Source organism: Acomys russatus, chromosome 11, assembly GCF_903995435.1.
Source record: "Acomys russatus chromosome 11, mAcoRus1.1, whole genome shotgun sequence".
Lineage (NCBI taxonomy): Eukaryota > Metazoa > Chordata > Mammalia > Rodentia > Muridae > Acomys > Acomys russatus.
In genome coordinates, this window is record NC_067147.1 from 37,517,001 (window position 1) to 37,533,609 (window position 16,609).

Consider the following 16,609-nt stretch of genomic DNA (forward strand, 5'->3'; position numbering starts at 1 on the left):
AGAACTTTGTTTGCCTTCACAACCTGAAACTCCACCCATTAAGTAATAGTGCCACATTGCTCATTCTGCTCTGCGGCTTAACTGATCTTGCTAACTCCTGGAGATGCAATTAAAGAGCATTTGCCTTCTGTGCCTGATTGACTTTACTTGAGCAAGCTGCTGCTTCCGCTTCCTGTCATGTGTACAGCATTGGGGGGTGGAAGGAGGGCTGAGTATTTTTTAGGAAGTTCTTCCTGTAGGAATCCTGACAAATGTAATTGCTGTTCTGCTAGGCTGTGTGTGAGTGTCAGTGTCACGGCGCATCAGACTTAACCTAGACTTATCTTTTGCATCACCAGGGCTCATGCAGAATCTCCACCTTGTGTCAACGGCAGAAAGACTGACACTGGTGACAAAGGGAAGACTAAAGATGACGAGGAAGTCTCTAGCCATGAAGGAAGGGCTGCGGACTCTGAGGCCGAGCCTTACCCAGAAGAGAAGAAGAAGAAGCGCTCTGGGTTCAGAGACAGAAAAGTATGGAACAGCTTTGGTATTGATTCAGAACTGTGTCCTAAAGGAGTCGGGCTGCCCTGTCCCCTACTCTGCCTTTCAGATGGGTCCTGGTCTCTCCTGAGCTCTTCACCTCTTTACTAAGGTTGTAAGCCAAAGGTACCCTAGGAGTGTGCAGTGTTATGTGACTACTTTTCCTGGGGAGTTGCAACATACACACACACACACACACACACACACACACCAGACTAAAGTGTGTTATTGAGGTTTTTTTTTTACAGGACCATGAGTGAAGAGTTACTTGCAGGAGTGAAAATTACTCAGACAGGTGTATCACCCAGTTCACACAGCTGGAACCCTGGAGCACCCTGCACAGCCTGCAGGCAGCTCACTGGGTTTTGGAAGGATGTGTTTTCCGAGTATTTCAGGTAGTCCAAACCTCTGCCAGATAGCTCAGTTGGTTTGTATCCCCGCAGGCTACTTGGCTGGTCTCTACTTCTTTGCTGCTTCAGTGGCTGGTCTGTGAGAAAATCTCAGCAGTCTTTACTATTGCCTCCTGGCAGGAAGGGGCCTGGTGAACCTGCTCAGTTTCGGGGACATCCTGGAGCTGTTAGAGTTGCTTCAGGGGCTTCCTGGAATGTGTTCTGATGTCAACTGCTATGCAAAGTGAAATCAAGGGGCGCAGAACAGTGTATCTAGGGTTGGTCTTCGGGATGAACCACTCTTTGTTCTTTCTGGGTCTCCTCCCTCCCACGCCCTCCCCCCAACAGGGACTCTCTATGTAGCCTTAGCTGTCCTGGAACGCCTTCTGCAGACCAGGCCAGGCTCGAACTCACAGAGATCCACCCATCTCTGCCTTTGAAGTGCTGGGATTAAAGGCATGCACCACCACATCTTACTGCTTACCCTTGTCATAGCTAGACTGAGTTTGTGATATTTCTGCTTTGCTTTGTCACACTGTAAAGGGGGAATAATACTGTGGCGGAGCCTACAATTCCCAGAAAGCCAAGTAGTTGTTGACAGTGTGACCTGTGATCACAGCCTCATGTAGTGCCATTTACCTCAGAAATGTAAAAATGTAGTAACGTCTGTGACATCAGACACTGCAGTTCTCAGGCATGAGCAAGGACACTCAGAAGGGGAGACAACTTGCGTGTTCGGATTAAAATTCTCAGCTGCTTTCAGCTGCAGAACTACAAATGCTAAGGCAGATCAAGTTACTTCTCACATGTGATGCCTTGTGTGTCTGTAAGAGTCGCTCCTTTGAGAAGTACTGCGATTTAGTAGATGAAATTACACATGTATCTTCTCAACTTCTAAACCCATTTGTGACTGGGGTGAATTTCAACAAAAGTTGTGTATCACAATTGGTCAGGTGTCTGCCGAGTTCTGTAAGTTCAAAGCTCAGTGCTGCCTCACGCGGCCAGTTTCCTTTATACGCTTCCACTTTAGAAATAATCAAAAGGCTCAAGTCAGCATTTACTAGCCTGCTTCCACGGACACGCCTCCACTCCTCCCCTTAGCAGATGACAGTGCCTCCTGCTTCGCAGTGACACTAAAGCTGTCACTGCCGTTTATGAATTTTAACTCCTGCAGTTATAAAACCTAAGGGACCTATGTCAGGGTCAGTCCTTGCTTCTTCTCTAGGATCAGAGGAAGAGATGGTCTCCTCCCTCTGTTGAAAGGTCATCGTGTGTGTCACTTCCCAACATCCCTTTTCATTACTTACTCACATCTGTTTTGTTGGATTTTTTTTTCAGTCACTATTTATTCTTCTAAGTAACATAAACATAGTAAGAATCCTGTCCATGATTTAGTAATCATAACCACATTTTACTAATACCAAATTTATTTATTTTTTAAACAGAAAGTACACAGTTTGTAAAAGCAAGATTTTTGAAGCATGAACAGATACATCTAATAAGACAAATGAGATCTTTTAAGTAAAACCAAAAATTTTACTGATACACTTCTTTAAAGCAGAAGACTAGGCCTGGCGAGATGGCTCAGTGAAGAAGGCCCTTGCTGCCAAGCCTGGGGGCCTGAGTTTGATCTTTAGAATCCAAACCAAGTGATGGAAGGAGAGAACTGACTCTCACTGGCCATCCTCACACCGCCACGTGTGCACTGTGACGTACTTATCTACACACGCACATGGGCACACACACACACACACACAGAGAGAGAGAGAGAGAGAGAGAGAGAGAGAGAGAGAGAGAGAGAGAGAGAGAGAGAGAGAGAGAGAGAAGTTGGAGAAATACTGTGTGATAAAGTGTAGCTTTTTAAGTTGTAAACTTATTAAAAACCATCTCTACCACTATTCTGAGATCAGGAGTCTGTATTGTTTTTAAGGAGACTGTATCTCCCATGTACGAGGCAAAGCATCCTTATTTCCTGTTTTACTATAACAAAGATTTTTCTTACTTGGCCAAAATCTTATGTATAGCTTTTATACTCGACTTATGCTTTTCACATATATGTGGGGTGCCACAAATGGATTTGTTTGTTTGTTTGTTTGTTTGTTTTTTGAGACAGGGTTTCTCTGTGTAGCCTTGGCTGTCCTGTACTCATTTTGTAGACCAGGCTGGCCTCGAACTCACAGAGATCCACCTGCCCCTGTCTCCCAGAGTGGTGGGATTAAAGGCGTGCGCCACCACACATGGCTTCACAAGTGGAATTTGTGTGTGTGTTTTGTTTTTGTCTTTTTTTCCCAATGTCTTCCGCCTCCTGAGTGATTGTTGTATGCCACCATGCCCCAATACAAAGTAGATTTTTATAATAATCACTTCCTTTTGTTTTGAAATGTATAGAAAACTCGGCAATATATTTTTAATCTAGTTTAGCAGGCAATTGTTTAGAACGTTGTGTTTTTAGATTGGCAACGCAAGCCATGAATTTTGGACCGGGGACATTGCCTCCCCAGGGACAGTATAGCTCATCATTACAAGTCACTATAACTGGTCCTGATAGCTAGCTAGTTTTGTCTTCAGAGTTAACCTCTGTGAAGGTGAGTGGTACAAGTCTTGCTGTGGACCAGATGTTCCAGCCTGGCCTTCCCCTTGAGGAAGCCTTAGGGGAAACCTAGCTCATGCCAAACAATGAGCTCGGTGGCATCTGTGTTGTGTTTTCCCCCTGAGGCAGGAGCAGTTTCCACCCAACTCAGGACAGCAGCCTCTTAGTGGGGACACCCTTTACTGGCCGCTTTCTTCTCAGTCTAGGCCAACAGTTGATCTGCTTCCCTTGCTGCATTTCTGGTCCATGCTTGTCAGCCATTTTACACAGCTGGGTAGTTATTTGGCAGCGCAGGGCCTAGAGGGACCGTCTAATGGCCAGGCACTTTCAGCAGTTTAGATAGGAGAGTTCTGTGCACTGCAGCTGGCAGCATGCAGTGGGGGGTGTTTGAAAAGGAGTGTTTAGGCCAATAAAAACGCAGGGGCTTATTGGGTTCTTGGCCCCTTGGTCTTCCACCAGCAGGGCAAGGGCTTCCCTCCTTCCCTTGTCTGCCTTTCACCATCATGGCCTGTGAGAGAGTGAGCACATTCCCTTTACCACCTGAATCAAGTGTTCACCATGAGGTGTATATACTTTTAGCTTCCTGTTTTAATGTTAGTTCCCCTCCACTCCCCCTGCACCTTTGATGCTAAGGATTGGACTTAGGACCAAGCATGAGATGTGTTTTAATTCTCTTGATATACAGGGGACAGGCTCAAGGCCATTGAACCTTTAAAGTTTGCTGTGGATGGTGTTCATTGACACTTATTTTAAGTGCCACTCATTCAGTCCCTCCTGTCTCTGCATTACTTGAGTGTTGGCTGTTGGATTCTGAGGCTTAATCAGACTTGTGTGTGGTCCCTGTAGCCACACTAGTGGTGGTGGGATCTCCTGTCATCAGTAAACATGTAATGTCTGGCTCTTTTTCTCCTCCTCCTCCTCCTCCTTTTTAGATTTACTTATTTTTGTGTATATTTAAATTCATTTCTATGTGTAAGAGTGTTTGCTTGTGTGTTTGTATGTGCACCACATGTGTGCAGTGCCTGTGGCGGGCAGTGGCACAGGAGAGTACCAGCTCCCCAGAACTTGAGTTATAAACAGTTGTGTGCTAGCATGTAGTTGGTAGAAATAGTTCTCTGAAAGTGTTCTTAACCACTGAGCCATCACTCCAGCCCCTTATTTTTCCTTTTAGCTATGGATACTCAATGTCTAGATCTTTCCATTCATTGTGATTGTAAAATAGTAATATTCTAATATGTTTCCTCTTCCCCCTGCCCTGCTCCCCCACCTCCTCCTTTTTCCTTTTGTGGCAGCGTGTCAGTCCGGGTGGCCTCTGGCTCCCTGTGCAGCTGAGGGCAGCCTTGAGTTTCTGATCCTCCTGCCTCCACCAGCACATGCTGGCATTAGAGGCAGGCTCCATCGTGCCTGGCAACTCCTTCTCACTTATTAATTTGAATATTTCATAAAGAGAAACCTTGCTTATAAGTCCTTTCTGGCTACCCATTGATATAGTCCACATGGGAAAAATAACCCCTGAGTTTGATCCAGTTATGCTTAGCAGTTTTCTGGGAGATCCGCCCTAACGTAATGATGCTTAAGAGAGATTGACAAATGATGGACTGAGCCTTGCTTCAGCTAGGGTGTGACTGATATCTTGCCAGAAAGAAATTTTTAAAAATTTTTTTAAATTGAGCTTATTTATTATTTTAAAAATCCAACTACTGAGAGATAATGCACTTATTTCAAAAATTAGTTGAGCAACATGAGAGAATCGATGAGCTTGAGCCAAGCGTAGCGTAGTAACATTCTCTGACTTTGTCGTTCTAGGTGATGGAATATGAGAACAGGATCCGCGCCTACTCCACACCAGACAAAATCTTCCGATACTTTGCCACCTTGAAAGTGATCAATGAACCTGGTGAAACGGAAGTGTTTATGACCCCGCAGGACTTTGTGCGCTCCATCACACCCAATGAAAAGCAACCAGAACGTAAGTCACTAGCGTGGGAAGCAGGCTTGGGAAACCCCGCTGTGCCTCCTTCACTGGACTTGGGAACTGTCACGGGTCCAGGCAATAATTAAAACCACCATTTGACTGTTGGTGCTGGGAATCGTGCTCAACTTCCACAGTTCAGTGTGGATGTCTTGTTTAGGGGAGCCAGCCAAGAGAAACGGCAGCTGAGTAAACAGTTAAGGAAAATGACTAAGTAGGGCACTCCAAGCTTCAGACTGTCTCTCAGAACAACCACTAAAAAAAGGACAAGGCTCACCGTCTTTGTGAGCCGCAGTCTCCTCAGCGCACAAGCGGGCAGGCGCTCACCGCACAGCGAGTCTGCTGGATTTTGGTGACAGCACTGTTCTGGTTTTGCCTCCCACACTTTTCCAGCTCAGCAGGCAGCCCTGATCCTGGTGTGGCTGGCTGCCTGCAAGGGAGGGAGGGAGGGAGGGAGGTGGCCAGCGCAGACCTTGTTCTCAAAATGTTTGCATTGTGCATTTTGGCTTACTCAGCAGTCCTCCAGCATCTAAGAGAGAAGGGCATGACAAAGAATGTAATTTTTGTACAAATGCTTTAGGAAAGTAACTGAAGGTCTGGTGACTGCAGTCTGTAACAGCAGCCGAACCCCAGGGAAGAGAGAATCTGATTTCTCTTTTCCTCAGTATAATAAAAATAAATGAAAAAAAATAAAACCAACCTTAACAAGAAATTACACAGCCATACTAACAAACAAGAAAGTTGAATCCATTAACAGGAACAAGAGCGCTTGACGGGAGTTGTCCCTGGTTTGCCCAGGGAGGACACCTGTGGTGGACAGCATGAGGGCAGTCAGAGTTCACAGAAGAGCAGTGAAGATGGTTCCAGATAACCGAGGCTTCCATAGGTTGTGGCTATCAGACCTGTCCTGCACAGAGTCAAAGGATGCACGAGGCAGCAACTCAGAGCCACATAAACAGCATTAAAAACCAAGCAGACATATAAACCAGTAATGGCTGAACACCCTGAATCTGTGATCTGTAATCCAAAATGCTCCAAAATCTGACGTGTTTGGACTGTCAGTCTGACACTGGGCATGATAATTCCCTATTTCACCGCTTGTGAATTACAGTCAAAACACCAGTGCACAAAAAAAATCAGGTAAAATGATCAGTGGGCTATGTGTATAGGGTGCATATGAAACACAAATGTACTTGGTGCTAAGTTGTACCTTCTCCGCTCTGTTGTGTGGCATCTGCTACACAAACTATGGCTTCTTGGAATGGCTAAGAAGTGAGCCCTGGCTGTGTAGAGTTGAGAGCTGAGTAACACACCTTCCTTTAGGCTTTCTTTTTCCCCTCCATTTGCCCTCCATTCTTCCACACCAATCCCCTGCCTTTTAGCAGCCTGAACAAGGCGCCATTTACATGTAGAAGAATGTAGGTCACCTGTATGGCAGAATGTCTCTCCTCTGCATTTTACTGGTTGTATCCCTACGATGTTTGCTATGTTTCTAGGTCCTCTGTGTTTCCTCTATGTAAAAAATACAGAGAAAGTTCTAGAAAAGGACACTACCAAAATAACTATGAATGTTGAAATCAGAAGGACATATTTTATTTTTTCCTCAAATGTTCCTTTATTTCCTAACAGGCCTTTTATATATTCATTCAAGAAGTGTTGAGTTGCTTTCTGCTCTCAAAGAGTTTTCTAATAAAATATACCAAACTTTTCATTAATTGCTTTGGACTTTAGATGTAGATCCTTTTTAAATGTTTGTTTATTTAATAGGGGTGTACATGCCAAAGGGTAACTTCGGAGTGTTGATGCTCTCTCCATGTGGGTCCTGGAGATCAAACTCATGTGGCCAGGCTAATGACCAGCACCTTTAACCACTGAGCCATCCAATCCAAGATTTAGATCCTTCTAAACTTGCTTCAGCAGCTCGTTTTGTGACATGTGAAGGAGGAAAGTAAAGCAGACTTGTGTGCAGAGGAAAGAGGCTTGCGAGTATTTTCCCGTTTTTTATGATAGCAAAGAATTTTCCTGCCTGCAAGGCAATTGCCATCCAGATAAAAATCTCATTTCTATCAGTAACTTGAAAGAATGTAATTTGCTTCCAGTATGACAGTGAAAATGAGCCAATAGTTCAAGGCAGGCCACCAAAGACTGCTTCCTCACTTAAGGAGTATTATCTTTATCCCGTTTAAAACAATTATATTTTCCGGTTGCCTTCATATACTCTGCCATTTAACTTGGTATCACTTTGCTGTTCGTTTATTTGTTTTCACGCTGGTGGGGATCGAATGCAAGGCTTTCTGCATGCCATACAAGCACTCTACCTCTGAGCTACATGCCCCCAGCCTCCGCCACCCCCACCCCGCCCCCAGCTTAATGACTTAAAGATATACTACATAAACTGAGCAGTGACTGAGCGTGCCCACCACCTTCTCCTTTTCATGGGAAGCTGGAATAAATGGAGAAGTGCCTCTCTTATGAGAATCATGAGGGGAAATTCTGTAATGGTAAAATGAGATCTAATGGGAAACTGGCTTCATTTTCATTTGCTCTTTAGCAAGAATTCATTAGCAAGAATGTTGATGGAGCAAAATAAAATATGCTGCTCCTGTGCGGGGTGGTTTGAAGAAGAGGAGTCAGGCAGTCGGTTTCTGTAGTTTAAGTTGCTGCCTTCGGTTGGTCTCCAGGCAGCCCTTCCTATTTCAGCTTTGTTTTGTCATGACTTCACACATCCTATCCCAGGATACCCAGCAGATCTAAATCTGTGAGCTTAGTTTTAGAACTGTTTAAAATAATCACGAAGCGCATACTACATAAGGCCCTCAAATTAAACAATTTGAAACGAGCTGATAAATTTCAGAGTGAAAAGATGATTAAGAATAGTTCTGTACTAAATATCAGAAAATGTATATAGCGAAAGTAGCCACAGTTAAATGTGAAACACAGTAAAAGGGGAAAAAAAACACCATGTGCTCCTTGCACACATCTCGTCCCCCTCTATGAAGTCGATGTGTCACCACCATCCCTGGATACAAGGATGGTGACTCAGGTGGCCGCTCAAGCTGTGGGTGTGAAGTGGCTCTCACTGTTGTAGTAAACACCATTTCTCACCAGGCGTGGTAGCTCACACCTTTATTCCCAGCACACAGGAGGCAGAGGCAGGCGGATCTCTGAGTTCCAGGACAGCCAGGGCTACACAGAGAAACCCTGTCTCCAAAAAACAAAACCACACATCTTTCTCACAGCCATTCTATGGTGTAGGTAATCAGAAGCATGGGATGGGTAAAAGTTCCGGAAACAAAGGAGTTTTGTGCAGAGCACAGCTTGACTTTTCATCTTGCGTGAATGGAGAAGCGGGTCTCGCTGTCTAATCAGGTCTCCTGGACTCCATGTTCCCTTTAGGATCACCCTTCACCATGTGAAAATGATCTTTCAGATAAAGAGCACTTCAGTTAGTGACACAGACTTTATTCTTGATCAGTTGTTTTAAATGTATTTTTGTAGTACTGTTTTTCTCCATATACCTACTGAGTTCTGCCTTTGTTTGTTTGTTTGTTTACAGGGTTTCACTATGTCTGCTTTTTATCTTTGATCCCCTACAGTACTGTTTCCTACAGAGTAGAACAGCTGTAGCCATTCGTCATGGCCCATGAATAGAGAACAATTTGTACATTTTTAAAGGGGGAGGAGGAGCACAAGAATATTTTATGACATTTAAAAATTACATGCAATTCAGATTTCAGTGTTGATAAGAAGTTTTATGGCACAGCATGCTCTTTCCTATGTGGCAGTTTCGGAGCTGGAAGAGCAGAGTGGAGTAACTGTGACAGAGACCATAAGCATTTGGCTTATAAACCTCAAGTTTTTATGTTCTTTCAAAAAGGAAATGTGCTAGCCCTCGGTATGGAGCATTGTGTGGAAGTTAAACATGGGCTGCCTGAGTGTGTGTGTTTTCACAAACTCTACATATCATATATTACCTTGGACATCTAGTAAAAGGATTCAGAAATCTAAGCACTCTCAAACCAGCACTAGCTTTTGGGGACATTTAAAGCCATGATATGCTATTGTATAGAGGATAGCCAGTATTTTTTTAACTTGCTGTAGGCACTGGGTCTCACTCTGTAACCAGGTTCAACTTAGAACAAAGTCTGTTTTGTTTTAAAGACCAACTAGTAAATATTTAAGGCTTAGAGGGCCGAAAGGCAAATAGTAAATACTACTGTTATATCTGGGGCTTTAAGAAAAAAGAAAGATGTCAGGCATATTTTCCTGCCTGCAAGGCAGGTAGATCTCTGTGAGTTCAAGGTCAGCCTGGTCTATAGAGTGAATAGGGACAGTCAGGGCTACACAGAGAAACTCTGTCTCGAAAAACTAAAAGAAAAGGGAATACACAGAGAGGAGGAAGGCTGTCACTCCCAAAGTGCCCCTTCTGTTAGGATTGAGTGATGAGGCGACCGGTGACAAAGACAGCATCTAAGCAACTGCTGGGTGTTCAGCCAGTGCTGGCGCTTCTCACATTGTGATTTGCTTGGCCTGCGGGTATGAAGGACCTCAAAGCCTCTGGCAAATGTGATTTAAGGAGAGAAGTGGTATAAGTTAGACAATTTGGAAGCTCTGTTATGGTTACAGACAACTGATGAGTCCTAATTACTCAAATAAAAGGATTGAGTTTAAAGGATGGCACCCGGACATGCCAAACTGGGTGGGGAAGAGCCCACAAGGCTTAACCCTGCATAAAGAACTATAGGCGACTGAGGAGGGCGGGACTAACTGACTGTCCTGTGCCCAAAGGTCAGCTGGGATTACATACATACAAGTAACATTATATGGATGAAAGAGATTATATTTAGGAGTGTGTGTGTGTGTGTGTGTGTGTGTGTGTGTGTGTGTGTGTGTGTGTAATATCAGTGAAAAAAAGCAGCCAAGAATTTAAAGGAGAATGGGGAGAGGTACATGGAGGGGTTTGGAGGGAGAAAAGGGAAGGGGAAAATGTGGTAATTAAATTATAATCTCTTTTTTTTTTCTAATTTTGAAAAGTATTGAATTTTAATAAGTGGCCATTGTAGCCTAGCTTTATTAAGCATTATCATTTTTTCTATTTGTGTGTATTTACTATGTGAACATATATACATATGTGGGCATATTTGTGTGCACATAGAGTACGTATGCTGTAGAGACCAGAAGTCAGCTGTGCTCCGTCCACTTGCTTCATCTAGATCTTGGAGAGTTCATCCAGCCAGCTCAGCTTGGCCGACTGTGGGCTTACAGTCCTGTGCCGCCACGCCTACCTTTAGCATCAGAACGCTCCTGGACTTTGCATACCAGTGCAAAGTATCAGACCCACACCTGAAGTTTAATATGCATGAGATATTGCTGAAATCGGAAACTTTGATTATAAAAAGATTAACAGTAAAGGCCACAAAGTGTATGATTAAAGACTGTGAAAGCCCATAGAAGAGAAACTAGATAGACCATCACTCAAGCCGACGAAGGGCGGACAAGCTGTAACAGTTAAGATTATTCAAAAAACCCTTAGTGTTCCGCATGCTTTATAAAAATTTGGAATGTTGAGATTTTATATTCTTCAATGAAGCTATCTTGTGTGAACCCAGAAAACTGGCTTTGTCTCATTATGAAAGGCCTTGAAGTTTGTCACAGTTTACACATTCTGAATTTATTAAATGGTTACTTGTGATGACCTATTTCAGCAGTCTGGCCTTTGAATTAACTGAAATGTGTATAACAGCTGAGCTTGTGTGTGAATGTGCTGCCCTGTCGCGGTCCAGATTGCACCTCCCAGTAGAGGTGGCGTGGTCACTGACCGGCCACCCTGTGTTCTCGTGAACTGGTGACTCTCATACTAGGGTTCCTTGGCCTCCTAGCTAGTTGTCTAAGCAGGTGACAGAGGAGAGATTTCAGCTAAGGATGGCGGAATGCTTTGCAGAAGGCGTAGGCCTTTTCCCATGGGCCCTTTGCATGTGTCCTTTTTAAGAACTTGCCATTAGCTTAGCTGTCAAACTACCATACTCCTCCGCCTCGTCCTTAGGTCTTCCTGACTGCTTTGTGGACTATTTAAACATTTTTACTATATTTTATTTTAAGTGATCTTTTTGTGTCTTGACTATATTTCTCTGACTATATTTAGCAATTTAGCATGGAGATTATCCACAATTCTCACAGTGTTCTGTGCGAATTTAGTTTTACTGCTTCAGGTGAATAGCCGCCTTACCACGGCAAGGCCTTCCCACTTCATGCTGTACGCATCACCTCTATGTAGATATTGAAAACTCCACCCAAACTGCTTATGAGAAGGACTTAAGAGAAGGCGGTTCTCGCTCTGGCTCTGTCTCTCTCAGATATTGACTGTTGAACCATACCTGTTGCTCTTTTATCCTCTAGTTCCTGGTTTCCATCCACTGTCATTTCCTGTCGCTGGAGAACAGGTCCCCTGCACATGGAGTCACTATTTCCTTTCATCTTAGAATGCTTTATTTTGTCTTTATTCTTTAAGGATGTTTTCACTAAAAAAGGAATGCATGCTTGGAGTTCTTTACTTTCAGTACTTGAAGCGGCTGCCTCAAAGTTTTTTCTTTGTCTTTTTTTTTTTTTTTTTTTTTTTTTTTAGTAGTTAGATGTTTTTGCCTTTTTGAAAAATTCAGTTTACATGTCTGTCTGTGGTGTGGTGTGTGTGTGTGTGTGTGTGTGTGTGTGTGTGTGTGTGTGTGTGTGTGTAGTCTCTTTTTATAGGCAATCAAAAAATAAGGGGAAATAAGCAACATTTTAGTTATCTTTGTTGCTCTCTATTCATTCTATTGGTTCGTTGGTTGGTTTGTTCGTTGGTTGGTTTTTGAACTGGGATCTCATGCAGTCCAGGCTGGTCTTGAAGCAGATGGGTAGCTGTGGAGGACCATGAGCTCTGGGCATGGAAGCAGTGCCCGTTAACAGATGTGCACCACTAGCCTTGGCTTCAGTTCTTTTATTGTAGAAGTTTTCTCTGTCTTTTTGAATAATGCCATTTTAAATACTGTGATGGTTCAAATTACAATTGTTTTCAGATTTTCTTATCTGTTCTGATTATGTTTGCTTTTGTTTGTTTGTTTGTTTCCCAGAGAGAGATGTAAACACCTTTCCTCATAAGGTCCCAAAGATAAGCCAAGGCTCAATTCTGTCAGAATTCACTCTGAGTTTCTGAGTTTATTGGGCGTCCTTAGAGCATAAGTGAGGGGCTAGTTACAAAAGTGTGGGCATTCCTCCCATCCCAACAGGCTACGCTCAGTGAGGGTGAAGGCTTTCCCATAGCCACTTAGATGGAGCCCCACTTCCCTGTCTCCCCTGGCCTGTGTACTCTAGCATCTCCAGGAGGTCATGTGTAATTGAGGCGGAGTTGCATGTAACAGGTGGTCAGGAAAAGCTGGAGATTCAGGTGAGGCTCTCCCCATCCTCCCTACCACTCCATGAGGGGACATAGATGTCAACAAGCCCAGCTGGGATAACCCCAAGATGGCAGTTGCTCAGCTTGGAGGACAGGCACTCAGAACAGTTGCCAAGTTGTTAAAAGCAAAATGAAGCTTCTGATGCTGGCACCATGCTCTAGTGTGAAGACTTGAGACTGCCTTACCCATGCATGCACCACCGTTCACACAAGCACCTTGCTGTTCTGATATGTAAGCAAAGCGCTGTTGTCTGTCTGCCAGCATTTGTACTTTGAGTCTAAAAATGGGGCAAAACTTTCATTCCTTTGTGGCTTTGGATGAATATTGTGGCTAAGCCATCTAGTTTACTTAATTGAATAATTTAAACCAGAACCAGGGGCCATCATGTGTTTCTGGTGAGTTACAATCAGAGACTGATTTTTTTTTCTCTCCTTTTCAGACTTGGGCCTGGATCAGTATATCATAAAGCGCTTTGATGGAAAGGTGAGCCAACTGGTGCACAGATGTCCTAAGTTTACTAAGGTTTCCGGGTTCCTTTAAAATCATGTGTGACAGATTCATGAATGCCTCTTAGCTGAGAAAAGTGTGTTTAGGTTCGGAGGCCTGCGTCTTCAGGAGATCCGACACAGGAAATCAAGCGGGGGTGGTGGGTGGGTGGGGGGGCCTTTGCTGGGTTGGTTGACTTGTTCTCTAATGTTTTTCCATGTTAGGTAACTCGTGGTTTACTTACTCCATATATTAAGGCTAAATCCAGTGTTTACTGATGCTTGAACATGGATGTAAAAGTCATCATAAAGATAAATGAGTAACTATATATTCACATTTCTCACTGTTGAGCCTTCTGACAGCTTATAGCGGTAATCCTAAATATAACACCATGAAAACCTCTGTAGTGCTTTTATAACAGTTATGAAGGATTCTCCCAATGTGCATGTGTTTGCATTATACTTTCAATACTCGGTACCTGACGAAGAAATCACATTATAACACATCATTCTTAGGCATTGGAATGAAACTTTCAATTTTATTATCTCATAAAGCTGCCAGTTGAACATGCTTTTCCCTTTCCCGATAAGGTCTTCAAAGGGGAAAAGAAAAGTTTACACAGTGTTCTAATGAAAGTAAGGGGCCAGTTTTTAAAATATTTTTTTAATTAAAATAAAATTATATCATTTCCCCCTTTCTTTCCTTCCTCCAATCCCTCCCACACACCAGGCCTCTCTCTTTGATACTGTTCCATGTATATATAAATGCGTACATATATAAATACAGTCTGCTGAGTCTGTTTAGAGTTGCTTGTATGGAGGTGACTTCAGGGCTGACCACTTAGAATTGGAAAACCAACTACCAGCTCCTCCCTGTGGGACCACTGACTCTCCTCTCGGTCATTCTTCATAGGGGTAGAACTCCGTGAGGTTTCCTCCTGTGAAAGCTCACCTCTTGGTGTGCGCAGTGTTCAGCCATGGGTTAAGACACAGTGTGTGTAACTCCCTTGTCATTTCTAGGAGACACAACTTCACAGTGGACTTCCGGGTTCTCTGGCTCCTAACAGTCTTTCTGCACCCTCCTCCATCTAGTTATCTGAGCCTTTTGCAGCGGTTGTAGATGCATCCACTGGTCCAGGCACCCTACAATCAGTTGTTCTCTGCATTTGACCAGATGTTTTGTGTCTGACGAAGAAGAAAACTCTTTGACTTGGGTCAGAGATGCTTATCTGTGGATGCAAAGATTAAGTGTGGAAGCTGGTTTTATGATTCCAAGGAACAGGTTCTCAAAGAGAAAATACTCTGGAAAACAAAAACAAAACCCGTCTAACTCAGCATTTAACAAAGCCATCATCTGACCACTGACAGACATTAGCTTATTTAATTGTTTTCGTTTTTTAAATTTATTATAATGTATTCAGATTACATCCCGATTGTTATCCCCTCACTTGTATCTTCCTGTTCCCGCCATCCCTTACTCTTCCTCCCTACTCCCCTACCCTAGACCTCTGACAGAGGGGACCTCCTCCCCCACCATATGACGACTGCCTATCAGGTCTCATCTGGATTGCCTGCTTCCCCTTCCTCTGTGTGCCCACAGGGCCTCCCCACCAAGGGAAGTGATCAAATCGGGGCACTAAAGTTCATGTCAGAGTCAGTCCCCGCTCTCCCCACAGCCGTGGAGAATGAGCTGTCCGTTGGCTGGATCTAAAAAAGGGATCTAGGTTTACTGCATGCATGGTCCTTGGCTGGTGCATCAGTTTGTGCAGGGCTCCTGGGTCCAGATCCACCAGCCTTGATGGTCTCCCTGTGGGGCTTCTAAACCCTCTGCGTGCTTTCATCCCCTCATTCTTCCATACCACTCTCAGAGCTCCACCCTGAGTCCAGCAGCGAGTCCCAGCATCTTTCCCAATGGGCTAACATCCACTTATATATGTGCTAGCTCTTGTCTTTGGAGAAAAGTCACAGAGCACACCAGCCTCCTCTGTCACCTGTTACATTTCAGCCCTGTCTACTAAAAGGTCCTGAGTAACAAATGCTGACATCTGTAGCTAATATTGCTTGAAGAGTGTGGATATTTTTAATATTCAGGCTAAGACTAAAAGTTTCAAAACTTCAAGTTTTGGATGGCTTCAGATTTTCTCTGATGATCTATTTGAAAAAACAACCTTTTGCAGCGTTGGATATCTACCAGAAGTGCACCACCTACCGAGATGTGCCCTGCCCTTTCAAATACTTTTATAGATAGTGTGTCTCAGTGGGTACGGGGGCGTGGCAACAAGCCTCATGACCTTATTTTCCTTTCCCAGAACCTACTTGGTGGAAAGAGAACCAACTGCTACAGGTTGTCCTCTGACTGCCACATGCACACCAACCTACATATGAACCATAAAAAAATAATAAATAAAAATTTAAAATTCCTTTAAAAATTAAATAGCTAATCAATAACTTGTTAGTACTATTAGAAATATGATAATATAGCATGTGGAAATATGTCAGAACAGAGTTTTTTAGTGTACCCTCCTACTACACATGTATTTCCGAGGTTTGTTAACGTAGTCATTTCGTGTATTATACATTATGTTTTATTAAAAACCATATAATTTTCATTTGATGTTTTTAGCATCTAGTATTTGGCCTATAAAACAAAGTATTTATTTCCAAGTGGAGCCTTATTAGTGAAACATCTAATCTTAGTTGCTCTCTTTCCTTGGTGTGACGTACTTCGTGTGGTTTACAGTCTTTGTTGCCCATTTTGTCTTACCCCTTTTTCTTGGCAATCTAAACATAGAAGTTGTACCCTGCATGGTCTATTCCTGTGACATGTTGTAAGCAGCGCTCTTGGAATCAGATACCACCATGTTTCTTTCAGGCATCAAAGCGGAGAACTGCGTGCTGTAGATGTGATTATTTCCTGAGCAGGGATGCAGGGATGCTGACATGCTGACACCAGGCTTTGATGTCACCCTGGGCTTCTCTCCCTGTTTCCAAATGCAGCAGCAGCAGGTCCCCATTGAAATGAACTGTTCATCACCACCCACCCCATGTCTCCGTGCTCTCCCTTCCCCATAGTTTCAACCTTCCCCTCCTCCCCCATCTCCTTCTTTCCCATCTGTCAGTCTGCCTGCCTTTCTTGTTGATGATGGGATTGCACCCAGAGCCTCCTGCATATAAATTGGATGCTCTACCACTAAACTGCAACCTCAGCCCAAAAAGCTCTT

At 43.6% G+C, this 16,609-nt stretch overlaps 1 protein-coding gene across 1 annotated transcript in view; it reads left to right on the forward strand.

Moving 5' to 3' along the window:
- Positions 1-16,609, forward strand: part of Micu1 (mitochondrial calcium uptake 1) — a 127,198-nt gene that overhangs the window by 7,192 nt on the left and 103,397 nt on the right. Inside the window, exons 2-4 of the mRNA XM_051153089.1 lie at positions 339-513; positions 5,308-5,470; positions 13,343-13,386. Of these exons, the coding sequence (XP_051009046.1) occupies positions 339-513; positions 5,308-5,470; positions 13,343-13,386 (382 nt within the window). The remainder of the gene's footprint in view (positions 1-338; positions 514-5,307; positions 5,471-13,342; positions 13,387-16,609) is intronic.